The sequence below is a fragment of the Salmo salar genome, chromosome ssa13, assembly GCF_905237065.1.
Source record: "Salmo salar chromosome ssa13, Ssal_v3.1, whole genome shotgun sequence".
Lineage (NCBI taxonomy): Eukaryota > Metazoa > Chordata > Actinopteri > Salmoniformes > Salmonidae > Salmo > Salmo salar.
This window is the reverse complement of record NC_059454.1, coordinates 79,710,051-79,726,982: the sequence shown is the minus strand read 5'-3', so window position 1 is coordinate 79,726,982 and position 16,932 is coordinate 79,710,051. Positions and strand designations below refer to the sequence as shown.

At 44.2% G+C, this 16,932-nt stretch overlaps 1 protein-coding gene across 1 annotated transcript; it reads left to right on the top strand.

The window, feature by feature from the left end:
* The first annotated feature begins 270 nt into the window (after positions 1–270).
* Positions 271–16,407, top strand: LOC106567952 (PR domain zinc finger protein 15). The gene is made up of 25 exons (XM_014137870.2): positions 271–352; positions 1,639–1,675; positions 2,129–2,222; positions 2,412–2,565; positions 2,678–2,830; positions 3,045–3,147; positions 3,328–3,408; positions 4,575–4,802; positions 5,016–5,166; positions 5,452–5,573; positions 5,761–5,855; positions 5,978–6,065; positions 6,296–6,463; positions 6,973–7,070; positions 7,181–7,312; positions 7,480–7,620; positions 7,750–7,913; positions 8,075–8,154; positions 8,358–8,477; positions 8,757–8,888; positions 9,111–9,194; positions 9,310–9,485; positions 10,108–10,188; positions 10,288–10,491; positions 13,931–16,407. Exons 2-25 carry the CDS (start codon positions 1,648–1,650, stop codon positions 14,462–14,464), a joined length of 3,411 nt encoding a protein of 1,136 aa, XP_013993345.2. The 5' UTR covers positions 271–352; positions 1,639–1,647; the 3' UTR covers positions 14,465–16,407.
* The last annotated feature ends 525 nt before the right edge of the window (positions 16,408–16,932 follow it).

The following is a 16,932-nucleotide window of genomic DNA, read 5'->3' as shown; positions in this document are numbered from 1 at the left end:
GTGTGGTTTTCTTTGAATCTCTGTGACAAAATGCTTATTGCCTTTATGATTAATAGGGCTATATGTATTTTATGCTTGGAGGCCACACCTGTTTTAAGCAATTACATTTTAACGTGATGTAGACCTAGTGCATTCAAAGATGTGCGTTAATTGTGTAAAGAAATCGAGTCATGAATTAGATATTTTGAAAACGTAGCTATGTTTATTGGCAATCAATTGATAACTCGAGCGATTGAAGAAAACTACGAAACCCAGGCTGCACTTCACTGCATTTCCGGTCCTGCGCGGTTTCTTGGAGCGGATTGCAACCCGGAGTCAGGATTCAATAAATGTGTAGTCGTTTGGAAAACAGGTAACATGTTTATTTCTAACTTCTGCAGTTTGAAGAAACAATAATTGTGCCATCGTGCAGAAATATATATTTTTAGTTTGCGAGGTGCACACGGAATCTCGCGGAGAGTCCAGTATAACGCCGTTCTGACATTGAAATTAACTGGCTCCAGATGGAGTTTGCGTCTCCATTCCATCCGCCATGCCGATTGTTCTTTGTTACATTTGCATGACTGCAGAAGACGGAGTAGGCTGAGATCGGAGTTAAAACCCGGCTAGAGTTTGGAATCTGTTAAAATCCTGGATCCCGTTCTTTACTGGATCGTCTTTATTAATATGTAGCTACTCCACTGCTGTATTGTGATTAGCGTGGGATGCACAGTGTAATTTTGCATACTGGAGAAGAATGGCCTTTGCTTTATTGAGGTCCCCATACATTTACCACACCGCTGTTTTTGACCAGAATATAGCTCCAGGTTGAGTTATCCACATTAGTCAAGAAGTGTAGGCCTCACATTTGCCACTATTTTGAACTGCTTCAGAGGATTGCACACATTCTTCAGTATTCATTAATTTGACGAACCCATTTGGCATTTTTTTTTTAATCTATTTACGTTACAACCACCAGTGGCAACAGAAATACATTGTCTATGATCATGAAGTAATAATGTCTTAAGTAATAATGTAGCTTGTAAATAAAGCGGCAACTCCACCTCTATTCGTAAAAAGCTGAGGGATGGGCCTGGACAAATGTAACCACTCTGAATTTCATTGAGCTATTAATGCAAGGCCTGACCATCCAATATATCAAAATAATAGTATTAAGCATATATTGAGGCTATACAGTGTTGTTTATGCCCAACATGTACAATGTTTACAAACATTGGAGTAAAACAAACTTGTATATTTAGGGTTCTGGTGGAAAGTTACGCTAAACCAGGGAAGTCAAACTCATTCCACGGAGGGCCTCGTGTCTGGGGTTCAGGTTTTTCCTTTCAATTAAGACCAAGACAACCAGGTGAGGGGAGTTCCTTTCTAATCAGTGACATTAATTCATCAATCAAGTCCAAGGAAGGATCGAAACCTCCGCAGACACTCGGCCCTCCGTGGAATGAGTTTGACACGTGCACTGAACTAAAGTTATAGCCTTCAGGAATCAATGCAGTATACATTATTAATGTAAAGTCCAGAAATGGATGCATCAACTGCTGATATCACCTTTAAACGTTATGATTTAGATAAAGCAAATCATACACAATTACACACGTTACGAAGATTTGTAACAACATCCCTTTCTTGAATGTGCAGATTGTCACGATGACGGAGCAACCAGATGAGTTTATCTGTGAGTATACTGAAAACTTCAATACCCTTGAAATGGCATCAGATTTTATTTGTCACACGCATCGTAAACAACAGGTATAGACTTACTTGCCGGATCTTGTCCAACAATGCAATATAAAGATAAAAAAAATGTAATATTGAAATGGTGACAGAGGAATAAGTAAACAGTGATAACAATAAGTTAAAGAATATCATGGCTATATACAGGGAGTACCAGTACCACGTCAATGTGCAGGGGTACAAGGTAATTGAGGTAGCTATGTACATATAGGCATAGTGCACATTGATTTACGATTGTATCTCTCTCCCTATGTGTGTGTGTGTCCATGAGTGCGTGTGGTGTGTATCTAGCACTACACCAGCATGTGTGTGTATTTCACGTTGCATGCCTGTGCCTATTTGGACATCAGAGTATGTGGTATCTGATATGTGACTTTTTGATGGTACCCGTCAGGGTGTGAGGACTGTGGGCAGTATCATGACTCTGAGTGTCCAGAGCTGGGTCCAGTGGTGACTGTACAGGACTCATTCGTTCTCAGCAGAGCACGGTGAGTAAAAGTCCACCGTGCAAGCTACCCAGTGAGGGTTACTTACACTGGTGTTGAGTGGGGTTCCAGTTTAGCTGTTAATCTTACAAATTGTGTATTTAAAGCAGCAAATCTTGAGCCTGATATTGGAGGAACAGAAGTGGAGGAGGCTATGTATTGATAGATGTTGTATTGTTTGTCATGGGTCAGGTCCTCTCTGCCGGAGAGTCTGGAGATCAGACAGGTACCAGATGGGAAGGAGGGAGTGTTTGTCCTCCGACGTCTGGTCAAGAGGACCAGGTTTGGTCCCTTCGAGGCTAGGAGAATATCCCACCTGGACAAAGAAGGCCTGTTCCCTCTGAAGGTGCGTTCTCAACTTAGACTGCTGTTATTATGGAGAAAGATGTTTGTGTTCTTTGCGATGGTGTTAAAATCCCACTCTCTGTGTTCTTTTGTTTTGTTTGTGACCTGGACAGATCTTCCAGAGAGATGGCCTGGTAGTCTGTTTTGACTCAGCCAATGAGGATGACTGTAATTGGATGATGCTGGTTCGGCCCGCCACTGACTATCAGCACCAGAACCTGACCGCTTACCAGCAGGACGATGAGGTCTACTTCAACACCTCCCAGGTATCATATACCAACTCCCCCAAACAAAGCAACTGAGAACAGTTTTGGTCATTCTTTATTTGATATGTCCCGATATCCACACTAGTATACTATTTAGTGTCCATGGCCATACACACTACATACTAGGTGGTGAACAAATGGGAGAGAGATCTCTTCCAGGAGACACCGATGGTTCCCTACTCTCTCATAAGGTAACCCTCTGTCTTTTCCCCAGGATGTGCTGCCAGGGTCTGAGCTGAGGGTTTGGTATGGGGCCTTCTATGCCAAGAAGATGGAGAGGCCCATGCTGAAGTCCCCAGTCCATCCACCTCCAGCAGGTATGGAGCCCCACTGGGAGACTGGATTCAGCATTATTGTCCCCTGAGATGCAAACTGGTGTACTGTAGCTTGAACCCTGCTGTTAACGCAGATCAACTAAGGGTTCTATTGCTAAGCGCATAATCAGTATGAAATATGTGACCGTGTTGTCCTGCTGTTGTTCCTCCCTTATCTCTCAGTTGTGGATTCTACCATGCCAGAGGAGGCTTTGAGTAAAGCTGGAGTGTCACAGGCCCTAGTGGTTGGAGAGAATGATGCAGGTGAGCTCACTCCCAGAGATGCCACAAATACTTTCTGGGCGTACATCAACACCTTCTCATGAAACCACTGTTAGATGAAAGACCTCTGCTGTCAACAAGTGAATAATGATCCCTTTCTGTTACAGTAACAGTTCAGCCAGATATTATTCAGCCCCTTAACATTTGAGGAATAACTACCCATATCGTTCATATGAATGATATGATCACAATACATTTCAGAAATGAACAACGGCCACAGCGTTTCCTTCAGCTATAGTGGACAGTAAGTATGTTTTAGAGAGACCACCACATGGCCCTACATGCCCTATCTTGCTGGGTTGACCCAAACCATGCTTTGTGTTCAGTAGGCAAGGGCTGTGTTCATGGAGCCAGAGCTCTTGACTGGTGAGTGACCTCCACACCACCAAGACTAACCATAGAAAGACAGGGAAGGAGAAGTAGATGGTTTCATACTGTTATAATCAATCCAATTTATTTATAAAGCCCTTCTTACATCAGCTGAAGTCAAAAAGTGCTGTACAGAAACCCATCCTAAACCCCCAAACAGCAAGCAATGCAGGTGTAGAAGCACGGTGGCTAGGAAAAACTCCCTAGAAAGGCCAGAACCTATGAAGAAACCTAGAGAGGAACCAGGCTATAAGGGGTGGCCAGTCCTCTTCTGGCTGTGCCGGGTGGAGATTATAGCAGAACATGGCCAAGATGTTCAAATGTTCATAGATGACCAGCAGGGTCAAATAACAATAATCACAGTGGTTGTAGAGGGTGCAACAGGTCAGCATCTCAGGAGTAAATGTCAGTTGGCCTTTCATAGCCGATCATTCAGAGTATCTCTACCGCTCCTGCTGTCTCTAGAGAGTTGAAAACAGCAGGTCTGGGACAGGTAGCACGTCCGGTGAAAAGGTCAGGGTTTCATAGCCACAGGCAGAACAGTTGAAACTGGAGTAGCAGCACTGCTGCTGGAGCCAGGAAACAAAGTTCCTCCTCATGAACACTAGCACTTGCATTACATAGAAGGTAGGCATGATGGTTGAGGGCTTCAGAGCTGGCTGAAGACAGGCGGCTGAATTGCTCGTATTAATCAGGACAGTAGTGAAGAGGACGAGGTGTTCTTCTGTATTTACATGAAAAGCTCAATAACCCCATCCTTCCATCTGTCGTCTTCCCAGACCACCTGCTGAGCCACCTGCAGGAAGTGAAAGATGTAGCCCCGCCCCCTGACGACCAGTCCCAGCAGCTGGAGGAAGCACAACTGGTAACCCCTGACGACGGCTCCAGTGCTGAGCCCATCCCTGCTCCTCCTCTGCCAGCTCCCAAAAGAAGGCTGGGCAGGCCGGGGAAGAGGGCCAAAGGAGGACGGAAACCTAGCACTGCAACTATAGCAGCAAAGAAGAAAAGTGAGACAGATTCCTCCTCTTATGTTTACATTTACATTTTAGTCATTTAGCAGACGCTCTTATCCAGAGCGACTTACAGTAGTGAATGCATACATTTCATGCATTTTTCTTTGTTTGTTGTTACATTATTGACTACCCCATCACATGCACTGTTCTGTTTCCACCACATTCTCTCCTCAAATGTGATTTTTATTCATACCTTCCTGCTTCTAGTTGCAGCCTGTTTGGAGCCAGCAGAGACACCCCCCAACACGGTCCCTGCAGACAGAGAGGCCATGCTGGATGGCAATGACCTGGAGATCGGCCCTGATGGGGTGGCTGTCACCATGCCTAGGGTGACCCGCACTCTGCTCTCAGCTGGGATGTAAGGATCAACACCCTCTCCGCTATGTTATGACTGACTGAGCCAAAATAAATGCCTCTTAGTAGAGTCATCATTTTCCATTGCTATCCTTCAACTACAGTTCACCTTTCAGTTGCATGCTTTATTTACAGTACACATATTTCCTTTTGAAGTACAATCAACATCAATCAATCAGTTTTTCCATAGACTTGGAAAGATACCAGGCATGCTCTCACTCTCTCTACTCTGTCCTCTCCTCTCTCTTACTCCCTCCCCTCTCTCTTGTCCTTGTTCCCTCTTCCTCAGGCCTGGGTCGAGGAAGAGGTTCCTGAGGCAGGGAGGAGACCATAAGAGGCTGTACAAGTGCACCCTCTGTAACAAGGTCTTCCAGAACAGCAGCAACCTCAACAGGCACATCCGCTCCCACGGTAATGCTCTCTCCTCTCCCCCCCTCTGTTTCTTGTCCCCTTTTTTTTTTTGGCAGGAACAATTCAGTAAGACTAATTCCATCTCTTCTCTCTGAAGAGCGGTGTATGTGGAGATCACGGTGTTTACTAATCATGTCATACAGACACGCACAAGTGCATATGTTTTATTTGTCTGTGCTCTCTTTAGGTGATAAGCTCTTTAAATGTGATGAATGTGACAAGATGTTCAGCCGCAAGGAGAGCTTGAAGCAGCACATCTCATACAAGCACAGCAAAAACGAGGTAGGCGCACCTAGATCACTGCTCAACATTTTGGCCTTTCCAGCTTTTGCTCAGGATAGTCACTGTGTTACACTGGCTAGCTCCTTGATTCAGTGTACATTGTGTCCCCATCGCTCCCTCAGCCCGATGTGGAGTACAGGTACAAATGTAACACATGCGACAAAGCCTTCCGTCTGGAGAACGCATTAGAGTTCCACAACTGTAGAACAGGTAAGTGCAGCATGAATTAGAAAACATCATTTAGTTGCAGACCGTTTTGTTTGGGTGTCCGCTATCTTTACCCATCTTTCATATACTTCTGTATGTTACTTTACTGTTGTATCGCTTGTTGTACTGTATGGTTTTGTTGTCCTTTCGATGACTTTGACACAGTATCCTATCCATTATTTATTTCATTGAATGACGAGTCGGATTGTTTGTTCTTGGTCCTGTGGTGGCAGATGACAAGACGTTCCAGTGTGAGATCTGCTCGAGGTTCTTCTCCACCAACAGTAACCTGTCTAAGCACAAGAAGAAGCACGGAGAGAAGCTGTACGCCTGTGAGATCTGCAGCAAGATGTTCTACCGCAAGGACGTCATGCAGGACCACCAGAAGAGACATACTGTGGGTCAGTACTGGCAGAGGGACCAGGGGGACATGATCCATCTTTATTGATGAGTATTTTGGTGATACTCCCCGCTGGGCACAGACATCAGTTCAACATCTAGTTTTGATTTAAATGTGGTTGTTGACAACTAACGTGAATTCACCATGAGATAAACAAAACATTTCACCATGTCATTGGATTAAGGTTAAAAGTTAGGTGAAAAAAATCTGAAATTCCCTTACGTTGATGACTTTTTGCAAATCCAATCAGTTTTCCCACATTGATTCAATGTCATCACATAGATGTTTTTGTTGTTGAAATGACGTGGAAATAACGTTGATTCCATTTTTTTGCCCAGTGGGTCTCTAAGTTTGAAGTATGTTCTAGTGTGTGATGTACTTGATTAGTTTATATCAGCAGAGCTTGCAACTTTTACAAGTGCATGGCTCATGATCCTGAAATGTGTTCTACCCCAAAGCATCAATCAGCCTTCTCTAAGAGCTCAGCTGTACTGTTATTGTATGTCTCAGCAAACCCAAAGCACCTGAAGAGGGAAGAGCTGGAGGCCAATGGGGAGGAAGGGACCAAATACAGAAAGGAGCCTTCAGCATGTCCCATCTGTGGCAAGGTGCTGTGACGCGGATACCTGAAAATATACTTATTTTGGCATTGGATCAAATGAGTCAAAATAAAAAGAAGCCTTGAAAGAAGATATTTACTCTGACTGTGTGTGTCCAGGTGTTTTCCTGCAGGAGCAACATGAACAAGCATCTGCTGACTCACGGGGATAAGAAGTACACCTGTGAGATCTGCGGACGCAAGTTCTTCAGGGTGGACGTCCTGAGGGACCATATTCACGTGCACTTTAAGGTGAGAGAGATTATGTGGATGTTGCAATCAAATGTTTAGTTCATGCTTCTTTTGAACTCATACATAGCCACACATTTCATTCACACTCAAACATGAAAGAGAAATAAAGAGATTGACACTAGGTCCATAGTGGTGTCATTGCTCAACTTCCTGTGTGTGTACTCCAGGACATAGCCCTGATGGACGAGCAGGAGAGGGAGGAGTTCATCAGGAAGATTGGCATCTCAGTGGACAGCAGCGACGACACTGATGAGGAGGATGAAGACTACGGACAAGAGACCCACAAGTACAGCTGCAAGAAGTGTCAGGTCAGTCACACCTCTCACGCATGTCCGTATCCCGACACACATTCTGTCACGCAAACACACTCGCACCACGGTGGTGGTTAAACAAGCACTCTCCATGGCCTCTGTTTGAATCTACTGTCTTTGTTTTAGGTGACGTTCTTCAAGGGCAGAGACTACCTGAAGCACATTATGGACCTGCACAAAGAGAGGGGTTATGGCTGCATCATCTGTAACCGGCGCTTCGCTCTGAAAGCCACCTACAACGCCCACCTGGTCATCCACAGAGAACAGCTCCCAGACCCTGCAGTGCAGAGGTATGAGGGACAGGGACGTATGAGGGCCAGGTGGAGAGACGAGGACCAGGACACAGAGATATAGGACATAAAACAGGCGCACTGTTGTACACTCCTTCTTGGCTCGTTACTAGCACCCAGACAATAACCCTGTCTGTTACTCTTTTCATTTTGCTCCAAAGGTACATCCACCCCTGTGAAATGTGTGGCCGAATCTTCAACAGCATCGGCAACCTGGAGAGACACAAGGTCATTCACACGGGTATGAACCGCACCCTTCATCTCTAACAAGATACTTTCTGGATACTGGACCACATTACATTTTGTTCTTCAACACACATGAATCACATATTTTGGCACTACGATAGCCACCCAATATTTGTCTTGAAGGCATGATGAATATCTGATTTTATGGGCTTATTCAACTTTTTTTTTATTGCTGTCTCTGTAATGTGGTTCTCCCAGGGGTGAAGAGCCACGGATGTGACCAGTGTGGGAAGTCGTTTGCCAGGAAGGACATGCTAAAGGAACACCTGAGGGTCCATGACAACGTCAGAGACTTCCTATGTGCTGAGTGTGGGAAAGGTGAGGCTGTCACCATGACAACTGTCTTAGTGAAATAGTTAGGGGTACAGGTTTTTGCATATAAGACTAGAAATTGAGACCAAATTGACCTACATTGGTGGTGGCTTTTCCAACTGCTGTTTTTGCCTTTACCAAGCACTTACCGTGAATGGTAATAGCAAGAAATATGTGGCTCTATGAATTGGAGAAATGTTCTGATCAAAGTATGCATGTACTTTTTTGGTAAAAGCATCCACAAGGGCCAAGATGGAGAAACTTAAGCCAATGTGTTTTCTGCAGGGATGAAGACCAAGCATGCGCTGAGGCACCATATGAAGCTGCATAAGGGCATCAAAGAGTACGAGTGTAAGGAGTGCAATCGCAAGTTTGCCCAGAAGGTCAACATGCTGAAACACTACAAGAGACACACGGGTGAGATGGGCCCAGCAACAACTATTCAAAACAACCCAGAGGCAGTGGCGGAACAAACGCCACTTTCATTTAGAAACATGGGTTGGGCATTGTAAGCTAACATGCATGGCTGAACATTTGTCATATCTTACAGATACAACAAAGCTAAAGAAGCATGTAAGGTACAAAGGGCTTATTTGGTTAAGGCTTACACTGACCGATGTACCGTTTCTACTCCTGCAGGAATAAAGGACTTCATGTGTGAGTTGTGTGGGAAGACCTTCAGTGAGAGGAACACCATGGAGACACACAAGCTCATTCACACAGGCAAGTTCCTGGATCAATACTCATCCTTTCCGATTGTGTGTTTTCGGTTTGGACAACTCCATCAATACCTTCTGTTTGAGAACCGTTATTAGATTTCTCTTGTCTCGCTCCCCAGTGGGGAAGACGTGGTCGTGTGCGGTGTGTGATAAGAAGTATGTGACAGAATACATGCTCCAGAAGCATGTGCAGCTGACCCATGAGAAGGTGGAGGCCCAGAGCTGTCACATGTGTGGCACCAAGGTGTCCACCCGAGCCTCCATGAACCGCCACATGAGGCGCAAACACCCCGAGGTGAGCTGGGACAGTAGGGGTTAAACCATATAGACACCCCGAGGGGAGCTGGGACAGTAGGGGTTAAACCATATAGACACCCCGAGGGGAGCTGGGACAGTAGGGGTTAAACCATATAGACACCCCGAGGGGAGCTGGGACAGTAGGGGTTAAACCATATAGACACCCCGAGGGGAGCTGGGACAGTAGGGGTTAAACCATATAGACACCCCGAGGGGAGCTGGGACAGTAGGGGTTAAACCATATAGACACCCCGAGGGGAGCTGGGACAGTAGGGGTTAAACCATATAGACACCCCGAGGGGAGCTGGGACAGTAGGGGTTAAACCATATAGACACCCCGAGGGGAGCTGGGACAGTAGGGGTTAAACCATATAGACACCCCGAGGGGAGCTGGGACAGTAGGGGTTAAACCATATAGACACCCCGAGGGGAGCTGGGACACTATATGCATGAGATCTACCACATCTTGAATGGAATTGTTAGTGTCAGCTGAAACTGACATTTTCTGTCATGTTTTCCAGACCAGGCCCAGCTCTATTTTAAACAATTTCCTATCCCACCTCTCATTGATAGTGAAGTCTCAGCTTTATTTAAACTTGTGCTCTCTCCTCCTACCCCAGGTGGTCACTGTGAGAATAGATGAGTTTGACGAGCTCCAAGAAGACTCAACAATTGATGAGTCAAGCATCAGCATTGTGCAGGTAGGAAGTGCCATACAGCGCCTATGGTGGTGAGTTAAGTACAGTATATGCAGAGATGGAACTATTTTAATACTCTTGGTTCTCATACCACCCTCACAGCCCACTCTAACCCTGGAGAAGGAGGCTCTTTCTGGGGAGAGGCCCCAGCGGACCCCACGGCCGCCCAGGAAGAAGCAGAAACAGCTGGAGGAGCCGGAGCTGTCAGACTCTGATGAGTACGCTGACTTCACAGGCAAAGGAGTACAGTACACCACCACCATAGTGGGAGATGAGACCAGCTCTGCTGTGCAGAGTATACAGCAGGTGGGTGGGTCATGTATTTGTCAGATCATCTATGTTAGCAATTATATTAGGTTAGAGATTCTATTTATTGCAATTGGGTCCATTATACATGTCTTGATTAATGCTGTGGATAAGTGGGTTTTTTAAAGGTCCAATGCAGCTGTTTTTATCTCAATATCAAATCCATTTCTGGGTAACAATTAAGTACCTTATTATTTTAAATTAAAATGTTAAATGAAATGGCTTCTTAGCAAAGAGCAATTTCTAAAGCAATTTTGCTAGGACTGTCTGGGAGTGGTTTGACTAGAGAGGAAAATTGAAAATGTACTGTTATTGGCAGAGAGGTTTGGAACTCTTATTGGTCTATTAACTAATTTACCCCATGGAAGGGCATGGTGATATTTCAGGCGGTCTTTTCAAACAGCCCTTACGCTAAAAGGGATTTATAATTTTCACAGTATTATTCCAACTTCGTGTGGAAAAACATTTAGTGTACAAAACATTAGGATCACCTTCCTAATATTGAGTTGCACCCCCTTTTGTCCTCAGAACAGCCTCAATTTTTCGGGGCATGGACTACAAGATGTCTAAAGCATTCCACAGGGATGCTGGCCTATGTTGACTCCAATGCTTCCCACAGTTATCAAGTTGGCTGGATGTCCTTTGGGTGGAGAACCATTGTTGTTACACACAGGAAACTGTTTAGCTTGAACCCAACAGCGTTGCAGTTCTTGACAAACTCAAACCGATTCGCAGCAAATCTCTCCCCCTTACAGATGGGAGGGCAGACCTAAATACTCTTGCCTTATCTGTTTGTTGTTTCATCCTTCTGTGCCCGGTGCCAAAGCATTAAATCAAGGCTGAGACCTTGGGGTTGAATAGACTATACATTTGAAACATCTTAATCGCTTAAGAACACCCATGGCTGATTTTTATGGCTCAAGGGCATAGATACCAGTAAGACCTACTTTATGGTGACCTCTGGCATTAGAGAGGGTACCTAAAGGCCAAATTCCAATAAGAAAATTGCATTCTTAAGAACACACACCTCATACACAAGCAGACTCCTGTACTTATCTATACACTCAAACACATGCATATGCCCATATTCACTCTCGCTCACACACACACAGCCAACGCTGCTGTCCCATGTATATACAGTGCCTTTGGAAAGTTTTCAAACTCTTTCACTTTTTCCATATTTTGTTACGTTACAGCCTTATTCTAAAATGGATTTTAAAAAAGCAATCTACAGACAATAGCCAGAATTACCTTATTTAAATAAGTATTCAGACCCATAGCTATGACACTCGAAATTGAGCTCCAGTGAATCCTGTTTATTTTGATCATCCTTGAGATGTTTCTACAACTTGGAGTCCAGCTGTAGTAAATTCAATTGATTGGACATGATTTTGGAATGGCACACACCTGTTTGTATAAGGTCCCACAGTTGACAGTGCTTGTCAAAGCAAAAACAAGCCAAGTCCGCAGAGCTCCGAGGCACAGATCTGGGGAAGGGTACCAAAAAGATAATGCAGCATTGAAGGTCCCCAAGAACACAGTGGCCTCCACCATTCTTAAATGGAAGAAGTTTGGAACCACCAAGATCTGGCCGCCCGACCAAACTGAGCAATCGGGGGAGAAGGGCCTTGGTCAGGGAGGTGACCAAGAACCCGATGTTCACTCTGACAGAGCTCTATATACTCCTCAGTAAAAGGCACATGACAGCCTGCTTGGAGTTTGCCAAAACATTGACATTTTACATTTACGTCATTTAGCAGACGCTCTTATCCAGAGCGACTTACAAATTGGTGCATTCACCTTATGATATCCAGTGGAACAACCACTTTACAATAGTACATCTATTGCACCTAAAGGACTCTGACCATGAGAAACAAGATTCTCTGGTCTGATGAAACCAAGATTGAACTCTTTAGCCTGAATGCCAAGCATCACGTCTGGAGGAAACCTGGCACCATCCCTACGGTGAAGCATGGTGGTGGCAGCATCATGCTATGGGGGTGTCTTTCAGCGGCAGGGACTGGGAGACTAGTCAGGATCGCGAAAAAGATGAACGGGAGCAACGTACAGAGATCCTTGATGAACACCTGCTCCAGAGTGCTCAGGACCTCAGACTGGGGTGAAGGTTCGCCTTCCAACAGGACAAAGCACACAGCCAAGACAATGCAGGAGTGGCTTCGGGACAAGTCTCTGAATGTCCTTGAGTGGCCCAGCCAGAGCCCGGACTTGAACAGAATCGAACATGTCTGGAGAGACCTGAAAATGCTTCCCATCCAACCTGACAGAGCTTGAGAGGATCTGCAGAGAAGAATGGGAGAAACTGCCCAAATACAGGTGTGTCAAGCTTGTGGTGTCATACCCAAGAAGTCTAACTAATTTACCCCATGGAAGGGCATGTAGACTCAAGGCTGTAATTGCTGCCAAAAGTGCTTCAACAAAGTACTGAGTAAAGCATCTGAATACTTATGTCTGTGATATTTTATATAAATTAGAAAAACTTGTTTTTGCTTTGTCATTATGGGGTTTTGTGTGTAGATTGAAGGGTATTTAAAAAAAATAAAAATAATAATTAGAATAAGGCTGTAACCTAATAAAGTGGAAAAAGTCAAGCGGTCTGAATACTTTCAGAAAACACTTCCTGTTTCCTTTATGCAGTTTTTCCCACTGTGTAATTATATACTGTATTCTTCAAATTGCTCATTCTAATATCTACTACTGTTATACAGGCCGCTTATTTATATACTGGATTCTTTACATCTTTACATCACTGCTCACTGTAATACAGAGTACAAAACATTACGAACACCCTCCTAATTGAGTTGCACCCCCTTTTGCCCTTAACAGCCTCAATTTGTCAGGGCATAGACTACAAGGTGTTGAAAGTGTTTCACAGGGATGCTTCCCACAGTTGTCAAGTTGACTTGGATGTCTTTTCGTTGGCAGACCATTCTTGATACACACACAGGAAACTGTTGAGCATGAAAACACAGGTGTGTTTCAATTCTTTTCACACTCAAACCAGTGCGCCTGGCACCTACTACCATATCCCGTTCAAAGGCACTTTAAATCTTTTGTCTTAACCATTCGCTCTCTGAAGGGCACACACACACACACACACACACACACAATCCATGTCTCGAGGCTTAATATTCCTTCTTAAACCTGTCTCCTCCCCTTCATCTACACTGATTTTGAAGTGGATTAAACAGGTGACATCAATAAGGGATCATATACTGACCAGGTGAAAGCTGTGTCATGGGAAGAGCTGTGTTCCTTATGTTTTGTACACTGTGTATATAAAACACAGGAAAATCATGTTTTTGACTGCACCTGGCTTTAAAGTTTTCCATATTGTCCACATCGTTTGTAGATTGTGTGAGTCTATCATACTGTTAGTAGTGTATGATCTGACCCAGTGTGGATGGTGCTGTTGTTGTAGGTGGTGGTGCTGGCGGACCCCAACGTGTCCTCCGCCTCCTCCCCCAACAGCTCAGTGGGGCTGACCAACATCACAGTGACCCCCATCACCACCCATGCACCTGCCCAGTTCACCAGCCTGCAGCCTGTAGCCGTGGGCCACCTGACAGCCAGCGACCACCGACCCCTCACCCTGGACAGCTCCATCCTCACTGTCACCTTCGACACGGTCAGCGGCTCCGCCATGCTCCACAACCGGCCCGCCGAGCTCACGACCGAGACGGTGGGGCCTGGCGGTGCCAGTACTGGGCCACAGTCGGTCGCCCACTTTATCAACCTTACCACCTTCGTCAACCCAATGGGCCACCCCCTGGAGCCCCCCACCCTGGCCTGGAGGCCTGTCACGCAGGCTGAGGGGGTCCAGGTCACCCCTGTGGCAGAGGGGGCTCCAGGTGACGCCCAGGACTCTGAGACCCAGACCCCAGAGCAGGCTAGACAAGCCCAGGCAGCACAGCAACAGCAGGCCAACACAACACAGCAGATGTTCAGCTACTAGACTGAAGAGGGGAGGTGCTGGTCACCTCAGGCCTGGTGAAGGACAGTGGATAGGCTAGACACATGGAAGGCCTGTGTGGACTAGAGGCCTTGAATGCTCTTACGTTATATTCATGTGCCTACGTTATATTCCCCAAAATACACCCCTTGAATGAGAGAACATTGATGGAGGATGATAGCATTTACATGAACCAAGAGCCACTTTCTCTTGAGTCAACGTGAGTTGTTTGTCCAAAACCCCGCAGAGGAAGCTGTTGAACTGTACACTTTACAGAGATGCATGTACAGTTAAAAAGAATGAAATGATTTGGGTGAATTGTTTCTTAGGTCAAGCTGTGTAGTTTTGACCAATCAACAGATCAATGTAATAGTTATAATATAAACCTAAGCAAGAAATTGTTTATTCTAATTTGTGAATTTAAACATGCACGTCTCGCAATATTAGGTTATGGAGATGTAAAAGTGTTTTATTTTTATTCTCATTGGGGGTTAAAATATTAAATGATTCTGGCACACGGCTTTGAATGCCTTGCACAAGAGGTTAATAGAAGACAATTAGATGAGTTTTGTTTTTGTTTTTTATGAGTAGATCACGAGTGTAAAGCAGCCAAGACACAGCATTTAACCAGTAGAGAGAACCATATTTTATTTTTGAATGTCTGAAAGCATTGAAGCTTAACCATTGTTGAGCAATTGTCAAAGAAATACTGGAAGGCTTTTTTTATTGCCATTGTTTTTCAATTAAATTTCACAAAAATGAAATGTTTTTAGGCCATTTTCTGTTTGATATTTAGACAATGTTTAAATCGAGTAATACATTTGAGAATGTGGTACATGCTTGTTTTCTAGACTTTCTGGCATTATGATTTATCCAACTGGGAAACTCGGCTGGCATTGTAATCAGTGGTGTGTGTCAAAAGCACCAGTTAGTCTTTTTACATTTAGCAGACGCCCTTATCCAGAGCGACTTACAGGAGCAATTAGCGTTAAATGCCTTGCTCAAGGGCACAGACTGTTTCACCTAGTCTGCACGAACCAGCGACCATTCGGTTATTAACCCAATGCGCTTAACCACTAGACTATGAACCGCCCACTTGTTGTACACCTGTAGCTTACCCGGAGTCAGAACCTGGACCAACCAGAAGGGAGAGCTGTCTTCACAAATATGACTTATGAGAGACCCCTACATAATGAGTTCCATGTGCATTAGATTATGCAGAGACATTCTGTCTAGGAAAGGTGTTTTGAAGGACTGCAAAATAGATCGTCGGTCTTTTGTATCTATGGTTCTTGCTATTGTCTCCTTCCGCAGTCGGGCCAAGGTGTGTCGACACCCTCAAGAAGGATGAACATCTACACTAGATGGACCATCACCTCTAAAGACCCTCATTCTCAGGGACACCTTCAACTGTTAATGTCCCTGTGTGAAATGTCTCTCCTATATTAGCCCCAAGCATTAAACAATGTCTCTGTGGTGATGTGCATCACTATGGTGTGAGGTAGGCTGCCTCAAACTGCTAACATCTCATTGTTTCCCACATGTCCTATTTACACCTTTTGTATGTTAATAGACATCGGGATAAGTGTTCTGTAGTTCGAGGGCGTCTGTGGTTGAGGGTTTCTATTGTAATTTACTATTAGCACTAACTTTGCTGAGTAACTTGAGGAAAAATGTACTTACAAAGATTGATGTAGTTGCCTCACCTAGCTATTTTAAGATGAATGCACTGATTGCACGTCGCTCTGGATAAGAGCGTCTGACAAATGTAAATGCATTGTAAGAGATCTGATGTTTTGGGGATATCCCTCTGAATATGTAAACCAAGACAATTACATTTTTGAACCCACTTTCATAAATTGTACTTAATTCATGGACAAGCTACTACACCACTGAAAATTATTTTGTTTATAAAGTACTTAAGTAAAAAGACAAGTACTACTTAAGTAGTTTTTTGTGCTATCTGTACTTAACTATTCATATTGTCAACTTTTACTTCACTACATTCCTGAAGAAAATAATGTACTTTTTACTCTAAACATTTTCCCTGACACCCAAAAGTATTCGTTACATTTTGAATGCTTCGCAGGACAGTAAAATGTTCCAATTCATGCACTTAAGAGAACATCCCTGGTCATCCCCTGCCTCTGATCTGGTGGACTCACTAAACACACATGCTTTGTTGGAGTGTTGTGTGGTGTGGGAGTGTTGTTGGAGTGTTGTGTGAGTGTTGGAGTGTGCTCCTGGCTATACGTAAATAAAATAAAATCTTGCCTTCTAGTTTGATTAAAAATAAGGAATTTTAAAATATTTGTAGTTTTGATACTTAAGTATATTTAAAACCAAATATTTTTAGACTTTCTCAAGTAGATTTTCAGTGGCTGACTTCCACATTTACTTGAGTCATTTTCTATTAAGTTAGCTTTAATAAAAAAAGTATGACAATTAGGTACTTTTTACACCACTAGTAC

Coding starts and splice junctions, on each gene's coding strand:
- LOC106567952 (XM_014137870.2), top strand. CDS start 1,648: ATGACGGAGCAACCAGATGAGTTTATCT. Junction 5,167..5,451: donor ACTCTGCTCTCAGCTGGGAT/GTAAGGATCAAC, acceptor CCTCTTCCTCAG/GCCTGGGTCGAGGAAGAGGT. Junction 7,313..7,479: donor ATATTCACGTGCACTTTAAG/GTGAGAGAGATT, acceptor TGTGTACTCCAG/GACATAGCCCTGATGGACGA.